Source organism: Homalodisca vitripennis, chromosome 6, assembly GCF_021130785.1.
Source record: "Homalodisca vitripennis isolate AUS2020 chromosome 6, UT_GWSS_2.1, whole genome shotgun sequence".
Lineage (NCBI taxonomy): Eukaryota > Metazoa > Arthropoda > Insecta > Hemiptera > Cicadellidae > Homalodisca > Homalodisca vitripennis.
In genome coordinates this window covers 51,229,195-51,250,182 of record NC_060212.1, presented here as the reverse complement: position 1 = coordinate 51,250,182, position 20,988 = coordinate 51,229,195, and the positions used below count along the sequence as shown (strand labels likewise).

The 20,988-nt window shown below is 30.6% G+C and overlaps 1 protein-coding gene across 1 annotated transcript; it reads right to left on the bottom strand.

The window, feature by feature from the left end:
• Positions 1–17,108: 17,108 nt before the first annotated feature.
• LOC124364322 lies at positions 17,109–20,152 on the bottom strand. Its single transcript, XM_046819699.1, has 2 exons — positions 19,661–20,152; positions 17,109–18,887 (listed from the first exon to the last, which is right to left on the bottom strand). Exons 1-2 carry the CDS (start codon positions 19,766–19,768, stop codon positions 17,538–17,540), a joined length of 1,458 nt encoding a protein of 485 aa, XP_046675655.1. The 5' UTR covers positions 19,769–20,152; the 3' UTR covers positions 17,109–17,537.
• Positions 20,153–20,988: the final 836 nt, after the last annotated feature.

The window sequence follows — 20,988 nt, the reverse complement described above, 5'->3', positions numbered from 1 at the left end:
GTACTAGCCTAGAGAAACTAAAATTGAAAATGGTAATTGTTTAAAAATACTTTTAAATATAGTTGATTCACTTTTTATAGATATCCGAAAAAAAGAATTTTGAACGTTTAATAGTAGCCTACTAAAAATAGATGGCCCTCTAAAAATCTTACTTTCTAAAAGTGAAATGCAAGAGATCGGAGTAATTTGAACACAAGTATCAATAAAAAAGGTTAATTACAATTATATATTTGTGATTTCATACAAATTAAACACAAATACATAGTTTAAATTAACACAGACTAATTAATGAAAAACAGTGCAGAGGCATGTGTTCTGCCTGGTGTGTATGGTTATTATGTAGCATATAATTATACTAGTAATATACAAAAAAACGGAGAGTATTGCATTTGTTTCATAAAAGAGGAGCATCAGAAATCAAATTTAAAATTTCATAATGATTGTTTATAAAGTTTATCAAAAACACACCTATATGTATTGGCTTTATTCTGCTAGGTCCTCATATTGTTACATATGCGAATGTGGTCATGATACTATAACACCTACCTTGTTTATGATGCCGTCTGTGATACCATGGTCATGATGCTATAAGAGCTATTGCCTTCATGAGCCTATGCATAATATCGTGGTGATTATGCTGTAAGAGCTACAGTGGTCATGATATCGTGGTTGCTACTGTTTGGACTGTGGCATTGCTACATTTCTCTTCGACCCTGAGAAAGTAGAGAAGTATATGTGGATAAATTCAATCATTCTGTTTTTTTATTTCCACATAAGTACAATGCTGAGTAAATGTTATCATATATTCAGGCATTCGACAAAGTTTTTCACAGAGGTCCTCAAAGTTCCGTACTTTAAATAAAAATACCCTAAATTTTGTATACGCTTGGTCTTTGTATAATGAATATTGTGGTCGTAGGTTATGATTTTTAACTAATAATAAGTTTTCTATAATAGGACAGGTCAAATTACTGAAAATTACTTAATAATATTGTTAAAAAACTCGTCTACAAAATGTATGGAAGAGAAAAGAAATGATGACATAACCCGTGAGCAGGTTTAAGCTATTATTCTCAATATTACAGACCATATAGTAAAGAGCAATCGGAACCGTACATGGAAAGGCTCAAAAGGAATCAGAACCAACAATGGAACCTGTATTGTTGAAGATAATGATGCTCCTGTTCACAAGTCAGAACTGACGTAAACATAAGTAGACTTCTATTATCATTAGTAAAAATTAAATAAAGCACTTTTAGCTGATCTTACGTTCTATAGCTTTTACTTAATTATTTTTAAAAAACGATATATTTAGTAATTTCCTTTTAATATCAAATTGAAAAATATGATAAGAACAAATAGGATCTTGTTAAATAAGAATCTAAATAGTTAACATTAAGGGTTATGGATTTAATAAAAAGACAAGAACTGATTAATAAACACAATTTAAACCAATATACAGGTTAATAAAACCATATTTTAAAAAATTCAAGTTTGTTCGGTTTGGAAAGCATGATTTGCGTTTAATAATTTTAGAAAAATCAGGTACATTCTAGAAATATATGTCAATACGTGGAGATGATTCGATCAAAGTAGTTTCGTTTTGGGAAACGATTACTACGAAATATTGCTAACGATGACGAAAAAACAAATCCCAAAATAAATACACCTATACAACCAATTCAGAGTGAATTAGCTTGTAGAAGTGAGGATATTTACAAAAATTAATGACATGAGTTTGCTTTACATTATGTACTGTTTTGGCAATAATAGATGAGCAAACAACAAATAACTCAATGGCACTGCGATCTACCTTAGGTAAAATTGAGCTTATATAATAATATATAAATATATATAATAATATAATATAATATATATAAATATAAAAATATATAATAATATAAAATAAATCTCGTTTATTGTAATGTTTTAATTTAGATTTCTAAGCTCTTTTCATTTAACAAAATCTAAAAATATAACTATTAAATTATCTTTTACATTAGCAACATACACTTAAGCTAAATTAATTTGTAACTATTGAAATTATTGTTAGAATTAATTATCAATGTACCCTAATTCAGATATTAGAAGAGGATAAGCGTGATGTAAGTTCTGATTTTTAAAATGTGTTTTTGGAGAAAGGGCTCTTCACTTTACCTAACAAATTTCCTGAAATTTAGGCGTGCAGTCTAAATTGTGTTGTTATAACTGTGTTGTGACGTTCACACAAAACTATATTGTTCTAAATTTGTAGTAAAGTGCACAAAAAAACTGTATTGTTATAACTATACCATGATTTGGTTTGATAGTTTGGAATTAAAATCATCTATAATTATTAATTCAGTCTGGCGTATTCTAGATTTTGGCCCAGTTACGTAATAATTCAGATTATTTATTTTCTAAAGATATTTGAATAATTCTACATCAAGAAAATAAAACTCTGGAATAGTGAACCATTCATAAGAAGTTCCCAACTAGATCTTAACCCAAAGGCCGTGAGGTCAGAATTCCATTATTCAGCTCAGACTTGTAGGCCTAAAATGTTCCATCTGCTGAATGTTGAGATCTACTACGTGTCTGCATGCACACCAAAACTGTTCTGTATATTCATGTTTCACCACACGGTGAAAATTATTTATTTTTTTAACAATGACCCGTGAATTGACCCTTGTGAATTGAATACACATACAAGTATAACCTAAGCTATCTTCTAACATATACTTATATTTAGTATTGTAACTAACTTTATTTCCTAAGATTTTTACGTTAATTTATACTGATCACTTCTGTTAATTTGGGAAGTAATTTAATATTTTTCATTTGCACAAATTTATCCGTTTAAGTTTAAATAGAAAATGTATTTCTTGTGATTGTGAACGGTGGAAATTATTTATTTTCCAAACAATAAATAGTACGCCTTCTACATTAAACATACACATAAGTATAACCAAATTTCTCTTATTTATATAAGATCTTATTAATATAATTGCGTGTAGTTGAAACACTTGTGCGTACACGAGTTTTAATTACTACTAGAAAATATTATGTTGTTTAATAAGTTGGTGACTCCCTAAGTGTTAAAGGCTGTTTATGGCTGCCCTAGACATAACGGCGTGTAGACCCTGCCTGCTTTGACTGGAGAGGCTGGCACAGATCTGGATCCCTTCCTTTTCCGAGGTACAATGACTAAGCATAATACCCATCATCCTTACTCATGGATCTCGACAGGAAGGGGCTCCAACCCACAGTTTAAGATGTGTTTCCAATACAAAAAGCCAGGGCCGTAGTCACCAATTACGGGCCCTGAACGTACACTCGGTCGAGTGCTCCCTTCCTACCTATGGTTTTACCTCATTTAGTTTTTTCGTATAGCTGAATTTCTGTATTTTTACAACACAACTGTTACAAATTCTGAACTCTTTGCGACATTGAATAAACCAAATTTGCTAATTGATATTTATGGACAAAATAATTAGCGAATTATCTTCATCAGGTTTGCATCAGCCATTTAAGGTGTGTTATTGACTATTCCTCTGTTTTAATGGCTCTATAAAAATGCCATTTTATAATTTCAAGTCAGCCAAAGTATTTCACATGCGTTCAAAACTTTAATCATGAGCATTCTTAATAATGTTTAAATATTATTTGGAAAAAAACTACATTCAGGAAATACAGTAAGTATTTCAGCTTATCCACGAAATCCCCTTCATGGAAATAACAGGAGTTTAGTGTATTTTGACGCCTTCTCAGCGACTGTAACTTAAGTGTTTCCAGGTAGTGTTAAAAAACAGCAGACGCACTATAGCGTCTGTCACAGTAAACAAAACTACTGTACAGCAACTGGCTAGTTATATACTTGTCGTTAACTTAAACATTACGGCTCTATCCTAAGTGATCCCAAGTAGTCTAATGACACAGCAAGTGCACTTAAGCCTCTGTCGCAATCTACGTATTAAACTTCTTTACAATAACATGAGAGGTCTACTCTTATAAATATAATGTAAATAATGGTGGTTTTCTTTACTGCGAGAAGGCAAGAAACGACTTTGCAGTAATACAAATCTTGCGAAATATATGCAATACAAATAAACTAAATATATCAATCGTATCATTAAAACATGGCAATCAATTTGTTTTTTTGTCAGTAACTGTTATATTACCGAATTATTTAACTATTCCCTTAATGATAACTGTAATGTTTATTTTCCACACGTTTATTAAAATTGCAAATATTGTAATGTTATCCTCTTTGGTCGCATCCTTAGTGTATTAAAAAGTTTAAATTATTAAAATCCTTCATTCACATAAAGTGTTTATAATCAAATTAATCTGTTCTTACAGTCGCATCAAGAAACTAGAAATTGCGAAATGTTGTAAGAGCACATATATTAGAAAATTAATTATAACTATAATTAAATAGGTCCTCATTACTATAAAGTATAAATCAATACAAGTAAGTACAGCTGCCAAAGCTGTGAAAAGTTTTAAGTGTTATTGTCAAAAACAAAAGTGAACAATTGTTCATTCATAATTTCATAGAAAACTGGAAATTTTGTTTTGCGAGGTAAATAACTGTAAACAATACAACATCATGGCAGAACGGGCGGCCTGAGGAGTGTTTTATTTTACTCTGTAATGTAATTAGTTGATGATGTGCTGCGTCTCCTAATTAAAATGTTATAACATCGAGGCTAACCCGTGGCAGTAAATAAGAATTCATTTAACTTAATTTTTGTTATATTTAAGAAATAAAATTTCTGCACATTGTATACTCTAATTTTAATTTAACTATTCTTAGAAACAAAAATTATTATTTGTAATATTGTTTAATAACACCTTATAAAATTTTGTCATAACAAGTAATAATTTCGCGTTTGTTTCTCGTCAGATGTTTACATATAACTTTGATAAACGTTATAAAAACATTACTGAAAACTGTTTTACTGAATCTAATTAAATTATTATATATACTGCTCCCTGGCATACGTTTCTTAGAATTAAAATTAAAACAGTATTCATGAAACGATTGAGTGTCAACACAATTTAATTTATTGAAAACGATTTTGGCTTAATTCTGTTTAACATTTTAAAAGTTAGTGTGGTTATTTTTGTGACTCAATATATCTATATATATATATATATATATATATATATATATATATATAAACTGGTAATAATAAAATTATGCACACCAAGATACCATAAAATTATGTTGTGTGGATAGTGAGGCTAATGTGTAAATTTTTCAAATTTTAATACTTCTTACTAGTGTAATAAATTTGTATACCCTTTTTTTTATTCATATATTTTCTTGTTGCCATTGTTGTTACCCATGATACCAATGTATTACTAATTAAAGCGGTCAGCCAACTTTAATTTTTATTTTTATTTTCATATATATATATAGTTGGCTGACCGCTTTAATTAGTAATACATTGGTATCATGGGTAACAACAATGGCAACAAGAAAATATCTGAATAAAAAAAAGTGTATACAAATTTATTACACTAGTAAGAAGTATTAAAATTTGAAAAATTTACACATTAGCCTCACTATCCACACAACATAATTTTATGGTATCTTGGTGTGCATAATTTTATTATTACCAGTTTATTAAAACCTAGTGTAAAATAAAATGTGCATGTAACATTTAGCAACATATCTCATTAAAAATATTATCTGTGGATCTAAAATTTTTACTATATTTTTTTTTTCTAAATAAAGAATATTGGGCATGTCGAACAATGGAATTTATGTTAAACGTCGATGAAGTCTATCACCCGGTAGGCTGACACATTTTCTCTTTTGTTTGTTTAGGGATGTCAAAGTTTATTTTCCATGTGATATTGTCTTTCGTTCGATCTACCTATATTCTTGAAATATTGCAATATATAATATTTCTTACATAAAAAAGTGTATACAAACTCATTACAATAGTAAGAGGTTTTAACATGTGAAATATTATTATTTAACATAATAATAATATAATATTATTATTATCAGTTATAATAAAAACTAGTATGAAATAAAATGAGCGTGTATCATTTAGCAAAATATCTCGAGAAAAATATTATCTGTGGACTTAACATTTTGACTGATTTTTTTTCTAAATAGAGAATATGGGACATGTCGAACAACGGAATTTGTGTTAAACGTCGACGAAATCTATCACCCGGTAGGCTGACAGAATTTCTCATTTGTTTGTTGAGGGATGTAATAGTTTATTTTCCGTGAGAGACTGTCTTTCGTTCTATCTACCTATATTTTTGAAATTTTGCAATACTCTCAGTGAAGCCTGGTACGCGACAAGAGGTGTGGCGTACTCCTTGCAACAAAATACTAATGAATTTGTAAAATTCTTTTATGTAAGAACTTTTTTTTATAACTAAATTGAATGTAATATATTTTTAATAATGCCATCACTTGAAATGATCAAACCTAAAAATGTTAATACCATACTAGAAAAATAAATATTATTTGCATATACTGCGATAAAGTATATTAAAAAATATAAAAATAAAAATATTAAATACACTGTTAACTAGAAAGGTGTAAGCAATATGCGCTATAAACAAGGGCACATACAGCCTAGGGAAGTCAATGAAATTACAGTTAATTTGTAAAGAAGCGTAAACCTACCTGTTAATTGTGCTACATTACAGTCCATGTATAATTTCCAGTACATCTGGATTTTGACCCTTGGTACTAATAGTTTATGTCATATGCATACAATCCAAAAGGCAAAAATTGGATTGAAGCGTGGGGATTTGAAGCGTCCTCCCACCTCCCCGTAATCCCGTAGCATTGCAACAGAATGTTTCTCAACTGATAAAAACCGGGAAAATAGCCAGGAACTTGACGCACGGGGAACAAACGAGGAATAAGACGAGATTCTTATGTTAGAGTCAAGGGAAATAATTAAACCCCGACTTCCTGTCACGTTGAGATTATAACTCAAGAAACTTTAAAACTTTTGGACCTGACTTGATTAATCCAGAACATGAAGACGTACAGAATGATGTCATCGAACTGTATAGCGATAGCGCATGCTTTATACAGTGTGTGGCGCGATTGGGGACAATTGCAAGTCCCAGTTTAATGGTTACCATTAATGTTGCAGTAGAGTTTATCTTGGCAAGTAATACGGTTATATCACGAGCGTCCACGTGCACAAATACACGCACATACACAATATCGAGGCCTTTTTACATGACCATAATAAGGTTGTAACCTGGCTTACAGCGTTTCTTAAACTGATTAAATTATAGTTGGTAGAGGTCTTGTTAGTTATAAAATTGTGTTGAAAATTTGTGTAGTAATGACATAATTCTGTTCTTGTATAAGTTATAACCTTCAGTACAAAATTGAATATTTAAGAGCCAATAATAGGTACGTTAATTGTGATCGCAATCTGGAGATAGCTGCGCAACATGCTAGTCATTCATATAATATATATATATATAAGTTACAAAACTTCTAAGCATAGTATTCTAAATGCAAAACCTGAAAATGGCATGCAGAACAAGATGCATAATGACAGTATAATATGCTGGTTTAATAAGTAAGACTAGCCAATATAGGGTTAAAGAAAAGACAATGAAGTTAAAAATATAAAACTACACATTGGTTCTAATCTGAAAATTCTCATATAAAGTTGATGGAGATGCACTAAACAACCTAACTAGATTGAGCTGTTGTATATAAAATTACTTAGACAATCACTAAGTCCAGAAATCTTAAGGCTGCTTTGCTTCCTGTTAAGAAAAATATAACTAAGTACGGATTATAAAATTAATGCATTATTTAAATAGATTTCAGCCAATAAAATTAGAACAGACAATGTAACTTTGAGATAAAAGAAAAAACATAAAGCTTTGGATCGGATCATTTTTTAACTTTTACACTTTCAACCTACGCAATTCTTATTCCTTTTTGTTTCAAATGAGTGCCGTACTATAACAGGGAGTTCACGTATAGATTTGCCCCAAACATTCCTCTCCTACGGTATGCGGTATGTGTTGTTCAGTGCAGTGAGATCTTTAGTGCTATTTCAATCACTGTGAGGCCTCACGGATCTGTTTGAGATTAATTAGCGTATGAGTTGTCCTGTTAATAATGACTTGCTCATTGCCATATATTCAAGTAGTTTAAAATAATTTGCATCCTTAATCAAATACTTTTCGTTTTGGACCTGGATTTCAACAATTGACAAATTTATTTTATTCTTTTAATATAAAATGATTAAAAATGATGAAAACACTGTAGTTTCTTTATAAATTAAAACATATACCAATATATCTCTGTTTATATGTAACGAAGCTGTTACGAGAGTACAGTGGTGAAACTTGTGTTCTTTGGACCCGGAAAAGCGTAACTACTTCGTCGTTGGAACAGTTCAATAATACTTTACTATTTACAGCTAAAACGCAAAATATTACAAATAAAAATAACAGAAAATACAATAAAACGAGAACGGTTTCTTTCATTATGTGGCACAATAAATAAGGAGGATTTATGTACACTGCATCAAATTATTCACGTCCAAAAAGTGTATTATTTAAAATTTTTATGTAAGATTTTCCATTATTCTTGTTCCCGTTTACTTGGGTGCCACGTAAACGCAAAGGAATATAATTTGTTGTTTCACCAAGTTCTTTAACACAGTTTATTATATTCGTTACACCCAGGGGTCAGTTTACCACTACGTTGGAATTTAGTTTAAACTAGTCTGTAATATGAGATTAACTGGACAGCTATTACTCTCACAAAGATACAACGTGGTCATTTAATACTTTTAGAAATGTAACGCAAAAACTCCGCAAAAGTGCCACAGTTGTATTACATAAAACATGAGTAAAAGCCACATTATTCAAATGACCACATGAGGGTTTCTTTGTGGCACAAATGGCGTTGACCATAACACCCAACAGATAAAACACGTGTTGTCGGATAAACCAGAAAAGATTGTAATAGCCGCATTTGCTCTAAAATTACGCTCATGACTAATTAGTTACGCCTGACGTCACGCTTGATTACACCTAGTAACGTTATGGCGGGATATAGTTTTTAATGGTTGTACGTTCATTCTCACAATAAAGGGCGTAAAATTGTATTAATTTAACACGTACAATCATCATCCTGTTACGCATCTGTGACAGGTCACCTCTCTCAGTTCCAAGCACTCTTTTAGAATTTGTGTATTGTTCCGCCAAATGATACACTGTTTATTTTTCATTGGAAAATTTAAATAAAAATAATCCTATAAATAATTTTAGTTAATGCATTAATATATGTATTTGTGAAGAAGAAAAAACTAAACAGAATAATAAATTGGTAAGCAATATAAATGTCCCGTGAAAGGTAACAATGTTATAATTTTCAAAATTTTGCCTAATGACCACTTAATAACACACTAAAAAAAAAAGATTTGGCATTAATAAAATATATTATTGTAGATTGTTGATAGAAATTGCTAAATTTTTGGGAGGGAACTTTAGTGCTATGTATTCCGTATAGGGTGTGATAATCTTCCATTTTTTTCCATGAGTTAGTAAGGACTAGAAATTCGGTAACTGTTTAATGAATGTGAAACTAGCATATAGTGGAATTTGATATGATAATACAATTTTATTACGTTTAATTTATTAATTGAACAATAGGTTTACAAAATCTTGTCTTCACCTTGTTTGAATTACTGTGTTTTGAATAAAAATAAACTAGTAAATTATAAATTATCAATTATACACTACATGGCAATAACATCGAATAAAAACTCTGCAACAATACTTCAAAGTCACTCAAAACTAATTAGTATGTGTCTCTAAATAAACCTCTTCATGTAATGCTAGAACTGATAGCACTACCGATAACATGCATAACTGTGGCCCTCTAAGTTTATCCTTCTCAAAATATATCCCTTATATTGCATGAAAAGCTTAGTAACACATAACTTTAAAATTTTGTTACTTATAGCATTGTTGTTGTTCATACATTGAAGTTAATTAAAAAAAAAAACTTTCGGTTGAAAGTGCGTTAAAGTCATTAATAGTTGTATATAACTTTATTATTAAAGAAAAATTAAATAAATCTCGTTACTTCATATAACTTTACTAAATATATATTGACGAACTAAAAAACTTTGATAAGGTATTATCTACAGTTATCATATTATATACTGTGTATAACCAGTCAAAGCGGTAGTGAATTGTACAGGTTTGTAGTAGATATGAATCATGGTGAGAAATATTTCAAAGTTCTAAAATGATAGTGTGTCACATACTATAAATAATATATTATCCATAGCTATAGAATTAAAATTAGTGTGTACAAGCATGTATATGGTGAATCTGGTGAATACATTGAATTAAACGGCTTTGTAGTGGAAAACAAAATAACTTAAAATATGATATATGGAGAATTATCTACTATTCAACAAAACCACTTCATACCCTCGCGAAGCCACATTGTTACAAATGATGTATCCACAACGATTGGGTACCAAGGGATCCATTAGATTCGAATGATACAGTCGGTGATTTATAACAAGAGTCGCTGTGGAGGTGGTATACGCATTCAGTTGCGGGTATGTAAATGCGCTTCAGTGAACAGCTGTCATTAGTCATTACAGTGAAAAGTCACGTAGTACCGGCACAATTTGTCACGATGGCTGTAGATGTGTATTCCACTTGTAGATAAAGATTAATTAGTTTATTACATGTTGTTATTGCATTATTCTTATATCAAAGTTTTTTTATAGCTCGCAGAATTAACTATACAAATAGCAGAGGGTAAGCGAGTATTTCACTCAGGGAGCTTAAAAATGTAGTATTCAAATCTCTGGCTTGATATCTCGAAGATTAATTGTATTGTAAACTATATAAGAAATATCATGTCTTATGAGGGTAAATGCCTGCCCATGGAGTTTGGCTGAGCATTGATGAATGTTTCCCCATTGCTCTTGGTAATGGCAACAGTATAAATATATTTGTAAAGACACTGAGCTCAATCTTATGACAGGTTTATAGGCAAGACTTTTATATCGGGTCCTTTCTTCCTCCATTTTATTTTATGTTTATGTTATGTTTATTTATTAATTTATATTATGCACCAGATAGAGTATGGAGATGGTCCACGTCTGCCTATGGGATTTGGCTGAGTGTTAGTAAAGCCTATAACTTAGGGTTATGTATAGAACTATTAGATTTTGAATATTTAGATTACACCTAAGGTTTTGGAAAAATACATCTTATGTCTGCCTATCTCGACGTGTGTTTGTTTTATTTCGGTATCATAAAAAATATTTGAACTTTAAATTTTGCCTATTGTAATTTCTACATGTACAACGTCACGTTTGATGATGAACGTGCAGCTGAGCCTTTACACTAAAGAAATATTGGCAGGACATCTCAAAAACAACTTCAATTTAGACAACATATATACATATACAATTATTAGTTCAATTAAGGTCCGTGTGTATCTACGGGATTTTAATTCTATTGTTTACTAGGACGGCTGACTTTCCTTCCTTCATGCCTAGAGACTGTTAATATTTCTTTTCTCTCTGATTTACTGTCATTTGCAGGACATGAAATGACTATTATATCTCAAGAATGAAGTAAGCTCTACATTAAAAAAACGCCTGATATGCTTTAAGTGGCGTAGCATAATTCTACCTTATATAAACTACATACAATAATATTGATTCTTGAGAAAACATACAGAAATATACGTGAACATAATTATTGATACGAAGTTTGTATACTTTGTAAATATTAGGTTGTATCAAAACTTGACTTTTCGACTTTTTGAAACCAATATTGCCATACATATACAGTTACCTTTATACCAATATAGAGGTTTAATATTTCTTGTTAATAATTTGTTCACCGTTTCAGTATAATACGGCTACTCTCACTTGTACACAAAGAGAAGGGCAGCAATGTGTGTATCTAATTATTATATGCGGATGATATTCTCTACTAGTAGTTAATAGTAAATTTTATAGAAAAGAGAATTATTTGTTACGTTGCTGTAACAAATATATTCATCTTATAAGTTGTTTGGAGGTGAACCACGCACTATTTCACAGTGAAAGGCCTAATGGCAAGTTGCATTATTCACGCTACCAAAGCAGCGCTGCCCGGCGGTTCTGTAAATTCTGTGGTGAATCAAACACCGCTTAGTACGGTCGGCAGCTTCCACATCGCGCACATATATCATACGTTGTTGTAGCGTTTTTAAAGCTACATTGGTTTAATTTTTTTATTAAAACTTAAATTACAACTGTATAGATACATAAAAATTTAATTATTTTAGACATAATTACTTTAGTATAGATATTATTATAATCGCTACAAATCTAACTTATCAATTATATTATATATATGTATATATATATATATATATATATATATATATATATATATATAATTATCGGAGACATACAGGGTACTTCAGACTACCGTTCTCAAATGTATATTTGTCAAAAGCTACCTTCAGTGGTTTAAATTAGACGAATTCCCCATTGTAAACCGAAAAAGTTTGCTAAAGTAATTTTTAGATTTGTAACGATTTCAGGTTAAAAAAGGTCACATGATCAAATCTCTTCAATTATTTTTATGAAAGCATGCATATTAAACACTTTGGAGGAGAAAGAATTTGTTTTTTCTATATCTATTCGATTTAAAATTATGCGCAAAATAGGATTGATAATAGTGGACATTTTGCTTTTATTGCTGCTTTTATTTTTAACCCCACACAAAAAGAAAAATTTTAATCTTCATGATATGAGGTTTTGAAATTGTACCATGTATGTAAAAAATATAATAATAAACTGTAAAATATTAAACAAACATTACATTTTAAATCAAGGACACTTGAAAATTTTCCCATTTTATACGTTTGTTGAACGATAAAAGAATCATGTTAAATCATACGTAAGGATAAGAGAACGCAAAGAAAACACGAGAAAGGGTCTCACAGAAAAGTCTAAAATGACACATCATTGTTGGTTCGAAGACTATCATATGAATTTGGATAAAGCCAACATAATATATCGGGAATTACATTTCATTAAAACGAAATTAATATAGGAAACATACATTAAATTGGCAGACCAACTAAATAGTCAACAATCAGTCGAGATTAGGCCGCTTTATTTATTTATTTCTTCATCCAACGGATACACCATTTACAATAATAATATAAATTAAAGGAACATTTCCGAGATGGAAAATACTATACTACATACAATATTCTACTAGTGGCTAAATAATTCAACAATACAATAATAATAAATAACAGTAACAACAATAAATAACAAACAAAACAACAGCAAAGACACCAACAGTGGTGAGAGCTTACTAAGAGAAAAAATTAACAGGGATAAACTAAGAAAACAGGAACAATTGGCAGTACAACTATGATTAACCAGAAAAACAAATATATTACCTAAGACTAAGCATCTAGATTAGTTCAGTGTTTCTCAAAGATCAAATAAAATAATTTATTCCTTTAGGACAGCAAAGATTCACTGAAAAAATCTATTCTTGAGCAAATTTCGTTCCCAAGGCGCTGCAATCTGGCAAGACCACCATTGAGCGAATAGTTCGTTGGCTGATATTTTCGTAGGCTTTGGTTACCAATTCTAAAAAATTAACTAAAAAGAAAACCGAAAATATCAAAAAGATTAGATATTTTTTATAAACTAATGCGTAGTCACAGTATTGTTTTAAGAAGTTCAGCTAGCATGAAACAATAGTAATAATAATAATAAAGGCCCGTTGCTGTCTCCCTTCCTTTTTATATACCCCATATTGTTTCTGCTGTGACGATTGACATTAGCTATTGGCCTCTCGTCAGTCGTAGGTGGTTGGTAGACGAATGCAGACGCATTGTGACTGAGGTTCTATTTTAGTTATTAGTTTTTGAGTATGGTTTTTTTATTAAGTGCATGTTTTAGAGTTAGTGAATTTGACACACACGATGACGATTGTGAATCCTGACTAGGCGTGTCAAATGCTTTGGTATGATTTGTTTATTTCAAAATAGTTTGTATTTGACTTAGGTTAGTTATTTACCTGACGAAGAGATCAGATTGCAGATCTCGAAACGTAGTGTTACTGAATTTTTGTTTCACTAAACGATGGCAAATGTCCGGAAAAATACTATTTACAGAACATTATTTAATACTAAGTTATTAAATTACTTTAAAATCAACTAGTTAACAAATTTTCTAATGAGACGTCCAAGGTATTAATTAATTGAAAGTAATGAAGGCAATTTTCTATGTTTGCAAATATAGTTAACAGCACAATACTGCTATTGAGAGGAAAATCACGTAGAGAATAACTTGGCGTGGTTGCGTAGACCAACCAATGGGGGGGGGGTGTTGAAGCTGGGTATAGCGGAGAAGCATTTGTTTGAATTTGCATGTGGAGGCCACATTAATCAACACAGATGATGGCTCAAAGTACGTTTGTTGCATGTTATTTTTAGTTCGTGATATTCTGTAAGTATGGCTTTCTACATTTAAATCTCCTTATTCTATTAGTAATAGTATATTTACTTAAAACGTATACCTAAGTATATCCCACTAGTCCCGATGAGTTTGCTTGCCTAATTCTAGTTGCATGGTTGAGATACAAATCTTGAACGGATTACGTTATAGCTCTGTAAATATATTTGTTACTTTTTACTCTTGTATAGATTATAACTAAAACAAGAAACCTAACCTTTTAAATATGATCAAGACGACCTCTAACATCACTTCAAACGCTGAAACAGTTTTAGTCTCATGTATCATACTGTATTTTACTGAATTTACAAGAATAATTCATAGTGTATTTATCCATAGAATAAGTTACGTTATTCAGTAAATTGGAACTACTTAATTAACTTTAAATATAGTAATTTTCCATTAAATGCTGCCTGTTTAGTTTATTTAGTGCTGTCTCATTATTTTAATATAATTTTCTTTTTAATAATTTATAACTGTTTTTGAAATATTCCAGTAAAATGGAATTAGAACTTTTCTAGCACTTTGTAAAGTGTTCTACTTCATGTTTAGTTTTATAAAATGTATAGAACTCACACACTGATGTATGAATGCCAATATGTTTACGAACGCTTGTATATATTAAGCGATATTTTAAATTTTACGGAAAATAGAAGCCAAAAATTTCAAAAATGTAACACTCAAATCAATAACGAGAATAATTCTAAGGCATTTCTCATCATCAGTTGGACAGGTAAAACGTGGGTGGACACATCAAAAGGCATGGTGATGAATACTAATATTTACACTGTGATGATCTCTCGTTGATTTATAATCAATATGTCAATGAAATAGGATCATTTCTGTTGTACGGGAAACTTTTACAATATGTTGATGATACGACTCAACAGGCTCTTCTTGATACCAACAACCGTGTTCAATACTTCAAATGCCTCAATCTCATAGCAAATCCATCACAGTACAATGTTTTTAATTTTTATTAGCACGCTGTGAAAAACAATTGTGGGCATGCTGTATTTCGAGTAGGTTTAAATTGTTTTGATTTGATGTTCCTTCAATTATTTTAACGTCGCTTAAACTTATGCGAACAAGGAGCTCCTTTCAATCTCAACCATCCAGTGTAATGCCGATAAGGACGTTTTAGTGTTTCATCAAGTGAATAATAGAGTGAGGTATGATGTTATAGACACGATGATAGTTGTTCTCGTCACACCATGGTTATGTTATGTGGTCACGAAAGACACCCTAAATATATTTACTGGTATCTAAATATTATATTTGATCTTATTACATTCATCGATTAATAAATGTATTTTAAGATTTTTCAGATTAGGTGCTTTACTGCAAATGATTATAGGCGGTCATAGAAAACAAATTGTTTTCTCTATTGATGATTATAGGTATTGTATTTTGCTTCATTGAATTTTTAGTTTTTATTGGGCGTGAAAGAAAATCTGATTGTCCACATTATATAACTCAGCTACTGTCTTTGTTCTTATAACGTTTTGACTTCTGATCTTTATTTTTGACAAGTAGGGACAAATATTTTATACTGAAAAAAAGTGTTTCTTAATCCTTCTATAATATAGAATAAAAAGGTATTCTTTCATATGAATAAAAGTACTATTTTACATCGGTAAATTCTCAATAATACTCTACTTACGTATCTAGTTGCTTAGGTACACAAAATGATAAAAACGAAATACAGTCTTTTTTAGCCCAGGACATACTAAAATGATTCTGGCCACAATCCGATATGTCTGTAATTACATCGTTATAGTCATAATTAGCTTTTATGAACAAAAGCTACACTATAAACATAATTTATCTATTTATTGTTCAATTAAAACTATTAATTTTCAAACAAACTGAGTATGAACACAATTATTACACATATCCTTACTATATATAATATTTATTGTAAAACAATGTAACTTTAAATTCAATCTTAGGTCACTCTCACTTAATAATATTATAAACAATCACAAAACATTAGTTGCATTGGACTACGATATAATCATTGTAAAATCAGAGTTTTAAACCAAATGAATTCTATACGCAAAGCAAACGAATGTTATTTGACTTTAACTAATGACTCTAAAAAAACCAACATAAATTGTTTTAACAAATTAATTAAATACATTATTGCAAAACAATGTAACTTTACTTTTTGAATAACAGATGAATGGTAATTTATTAAACACATTTTACCTTTCTTCAAAGAGTAATGCATTTCTTACCTAATATAACCTAATAATTTTTATATTTACGCTCTTTGATCCTTAAGGAATGAAGTTTGTACGTTCTTTAATGTTTTTGTTTTTAAATAATGTAAGTACTTTGTACACATTTAAATGTTGGATAGGCTGCGCTCTACTGCAATAGAACAGAGGAACAAGCTGACTCATATTTTTTTAGTCAGCATTGTGCGCACTATATGATTAAGTAGATTTCTAAGCCCTCCCTCCTCTACTTCCCACAGACAGATTATCCTGTATTGGATTCTTGTCTGGATTTAAAATTCTTAATAATAACACATCTCGCAACTTCGTAAAATATAAAGTTATTCATGTAGATCTAATTTTACAGTTTCAGCACCATCAGTAGGTTATTCCTAGTTTTATATTATAAACAACTCAATTTCACTAACGTATGTCATTGCGTTATTTTAATTCATATTAATTTTAGCTTTTTGTAACCTGATATATAAAAAATTGGAAGTACAAAAATGTTACAGAACTTTATAATACATTTTAGGTTAACACTTATGAATACTTACTACTCATTATTTAATACTTACTTAAGTTTAACTTATTAAAAGGAATAACATTTTATTTAGATTGCCTTCGAAAGTATTTAATAGTTCGTTGTCATATTACTAGATTATCAATAAATCTGCAAAACAAGATATTTGTGTTACTCAGATTAAAAAAAATTATTTTTAGTACGCCACTAATATGATTCATTTTCATCAATCAAACAAATACATAGACTTACAGATTAAATGCTTTTCAGATCACATTACAACAAATTGAGCAAATATTGCCTAGTTTCTTGGTTTGGTAATTTAAATGTACCATTTGTACCACTCTCGTTTTCTTCACTAGGTGTCAAATACCCAAAACGGTTAAGATATCTGAGGAACCACTCAACTCCATACTGCGATAATAGTTTCTTGTGCTTTATCATATTGTGTATGGCCAAAAAGTGTTCTTTATAAAATGCTTCGTAAAGGTCAACAACTACTTCTCTACCTGCTAGGAGATCAGTAACAGCTTCATAAACATCTTTGATTCTTAACAATGATTTCCACCCGTCCAGATACTCTGGATAACACAAGTAGTTCCCTACGTTAGACCCATTTGTCAAATATCTCACCACAGACGAAATACTGTACATGTTTACATAGTCCGAACCGTCCGTGTAAAGCCGGTATCCACCGTAATTCTCATCTAAGTAAGATTTCACTTCTACTCGCTTCTTCTTGTCAAGGAATAGTTTATTTAATGTTTGTATGAGATCCGGTTCCGTGAGTCCATAGTATTTGCTGAACTCGACCTCCTGTAAGTACTGGGCGGTCCAGACGTTGATACCCCAGGATCCCCTGAACACACGTAACACTCCAGTCAGAAGTCCTCCACTTACGAGGTTCTCGGCTGTCAAAAGGGCTCCATCAGTTTCTTCCATGAAGCTGCATATTGCTTCCATGTCTGGAGACTCTTTAAAAATCATATTGTACACAAACGCGTCACTATTGTCGATTAAAACGAAAACTTTTTTCCTGAAATGCTTTTTTAAAAGGAGTGCTAAATATTGAAAACTGAAAGATATGTCGAATTTATCCAAAGTACGATTTTCGCCTTGCGTTATATGGTTTTGGAAATGAGTAATTTCCTCTTCGTCCATCCATAACTTCTTATTTTCAGTTAGATAAGTATGGTAAGAAAATGTCTGACTTATTACCGTTCTAAGTCTTTTTAGCAACTCTATAAAACTACTGACTGCTCTAAGTGGATTGTAGTCAATATAGATAACTGGATAGTTTCCAAAATGTTCCTTGAAAAATGTTTTATCTTTACATATGTTTAATCCATTTGTTTTGAACAGATTGTAGTTCGCAGTGTCCGAGATCTCTAATCGGTCCCCACTTTCGTCCACTGTTATTTCCAAAAATCGTTTAACCATGTCCAAATTTGTTGATTTTCCAAACATCCTAGGTGCCGTTATTAGCTTTACAGAACCATTTGTAACGAGTAAGTCTTTGATTAAAAACGTGTTGTCTATAAAAACTGCAGACTTTATAACGTCCTCAAACTTTGAATTTTTATTCGGGTTCTTCACTTGATTTATTTTATTTATAAGAGCATCTACCTGCAAATTTATGTATGTATTACCAAATCGTTTAATATAATTTAATCCTATACGTATAGTATATCATAATAAAGTGTATTAATTACATTAGAAGTTACTGAGTAATTATAATTTTGTCTTATCTCGTTAAACATTAAACCATTATCACATAAATAATTTACTATATAACAATTTAAACAATATATAAATGCAATTAAGGTCTTTGTCATCTTAAGCTTTGTGATTTTTTTATAATTTCTACATGTAAACCTTCTGATGTTTATAAATTAGCACAAGTATACAGTATGCATATATAAAAGCAATAATAAAATTATATTTACAGCGTATTTCAGAGAGAAACATTGCTTCGCCTAATATCATTATCAAAACCAGACGTCCAAAAAATTAGGAATTGTGCAAAAGTACGCTTGTGAAAAATGGGCCACATCAGAATAGTAAAAACCGTATCAAATGGATATATTATTGTAAAATGATTTTTACGAATACTTTACCGTTATATATTTACAAACCTTATCTAACTGATTTTAAATGTAAACATGTATGAATCAATTTTATTATGTTATAAAATGAAAATATATTTTATAATTAAAATATTTGATACAAATAAAATACATTAGGAGACAACATGACAGTTGTCTTTTATGCAATAATCAACAGGATTTAAATATAACATGTCCTTTAGCAATCCATTTGATTATTTGAGCTATAATTAGCATATATATGCAATGTAAATGCTTGCTAAATTATTAATAACAGTTGCACTTAAAATTTACCTTTATTCCATTAAGAGATCCATATATTGTGTTGTGAATAACTAAAAGCACTAAACAACTTTTCATATTGGCTTTTATGGTTTTCCAAATAACAATTCTATATCTCATATCATTCCCAGAGCGTCGCAAATAACACTTGCTATCACTTAGTTAACCACTAATGAACCATTAAGATACGGCGTTACGATAGTATTTCACCGGTCTGTCAATTCAGTACCGCTGTTGGCTGCAGTGATACTGGAATACTCTCATCTTCTCCGTATTGACAAAAAATCCTGTATACCAGCCGATATATAGTTTTGTAAGTAGTATACTGCAATTAAGATGCCATATTATATTTATTCAGCATGGATAATCGAAAATTAATTTGGTTGCTCTGTACGATAGTAAAATTGTACTTAATGGATATACATTTATATTGTTCTGGGTTTAAGGATGGAATATTGAATTCTCTGCCATGAGAGGATAGTTTGCGGCTAACGAGGTGTTCTGTATTAAATTATATTTTAGGTTAACACTTTTGTTAAAATAATAGTAAGTAAAAGGATTAAAGTCATAGATTTGAGCTTAATATAGCTAGTCTCTCGACAAAGTACTGCCTAAAACATAGTGGTTCTGACTCCACATGACACTGCATTCAAATTTCCCATGAAGTAATTCTGAGACCCAGTCAGTTTTAGTGTCTCTAATATACTATTTATATCATACTCATTTCACGTAGTGAGAAACAGGATTTAAGAGGCTGACAACAGTTGTTTCTCTCTTTAGGAAAGTAATAATAAATACTTATACTCCTTGTGACTCAGAAACACCAAAATGGTTAGAGCTAATCTTTAAATATAGAAATTTCAAATTTTACTCTGTAGTTTCTAGTTGTATCTTTTGGCATTAAGATGTACCCTGTGGGTTCTAGATCTACCCAGTAGTTTATATCTGCACACTGAGTCTTTTAGCAGTACCATGTGCTTCCTGTATATTCCCTATGGGTTTTTAGATTCATTCTGAGGTTTTAGCTGTATTCCGCGGCTTATGCTTTACCCTGAAGTTAGTAAATGTACCCTAAAGCTTCTAACTGTACCTAGTGTTTTTATGTACCCTGTGTTTTATAAATGTACTTTGTAGTTTCTATTTCCTACAATGGCTTTTATAAGTATATTGTGGTTTCCTTTACCTCGTGGCTTCTGGTGTACCCTCTGGCTTAGCTGTATCCTGTGGTTTCTACCTACATCCTGTGGTTTTTACCAATATGTCATAATAATTATATCTGTATATTAATATTTAATTGAAAACACTACGAAAGATGTATGTAGAATAATTCGGTGCTTAAG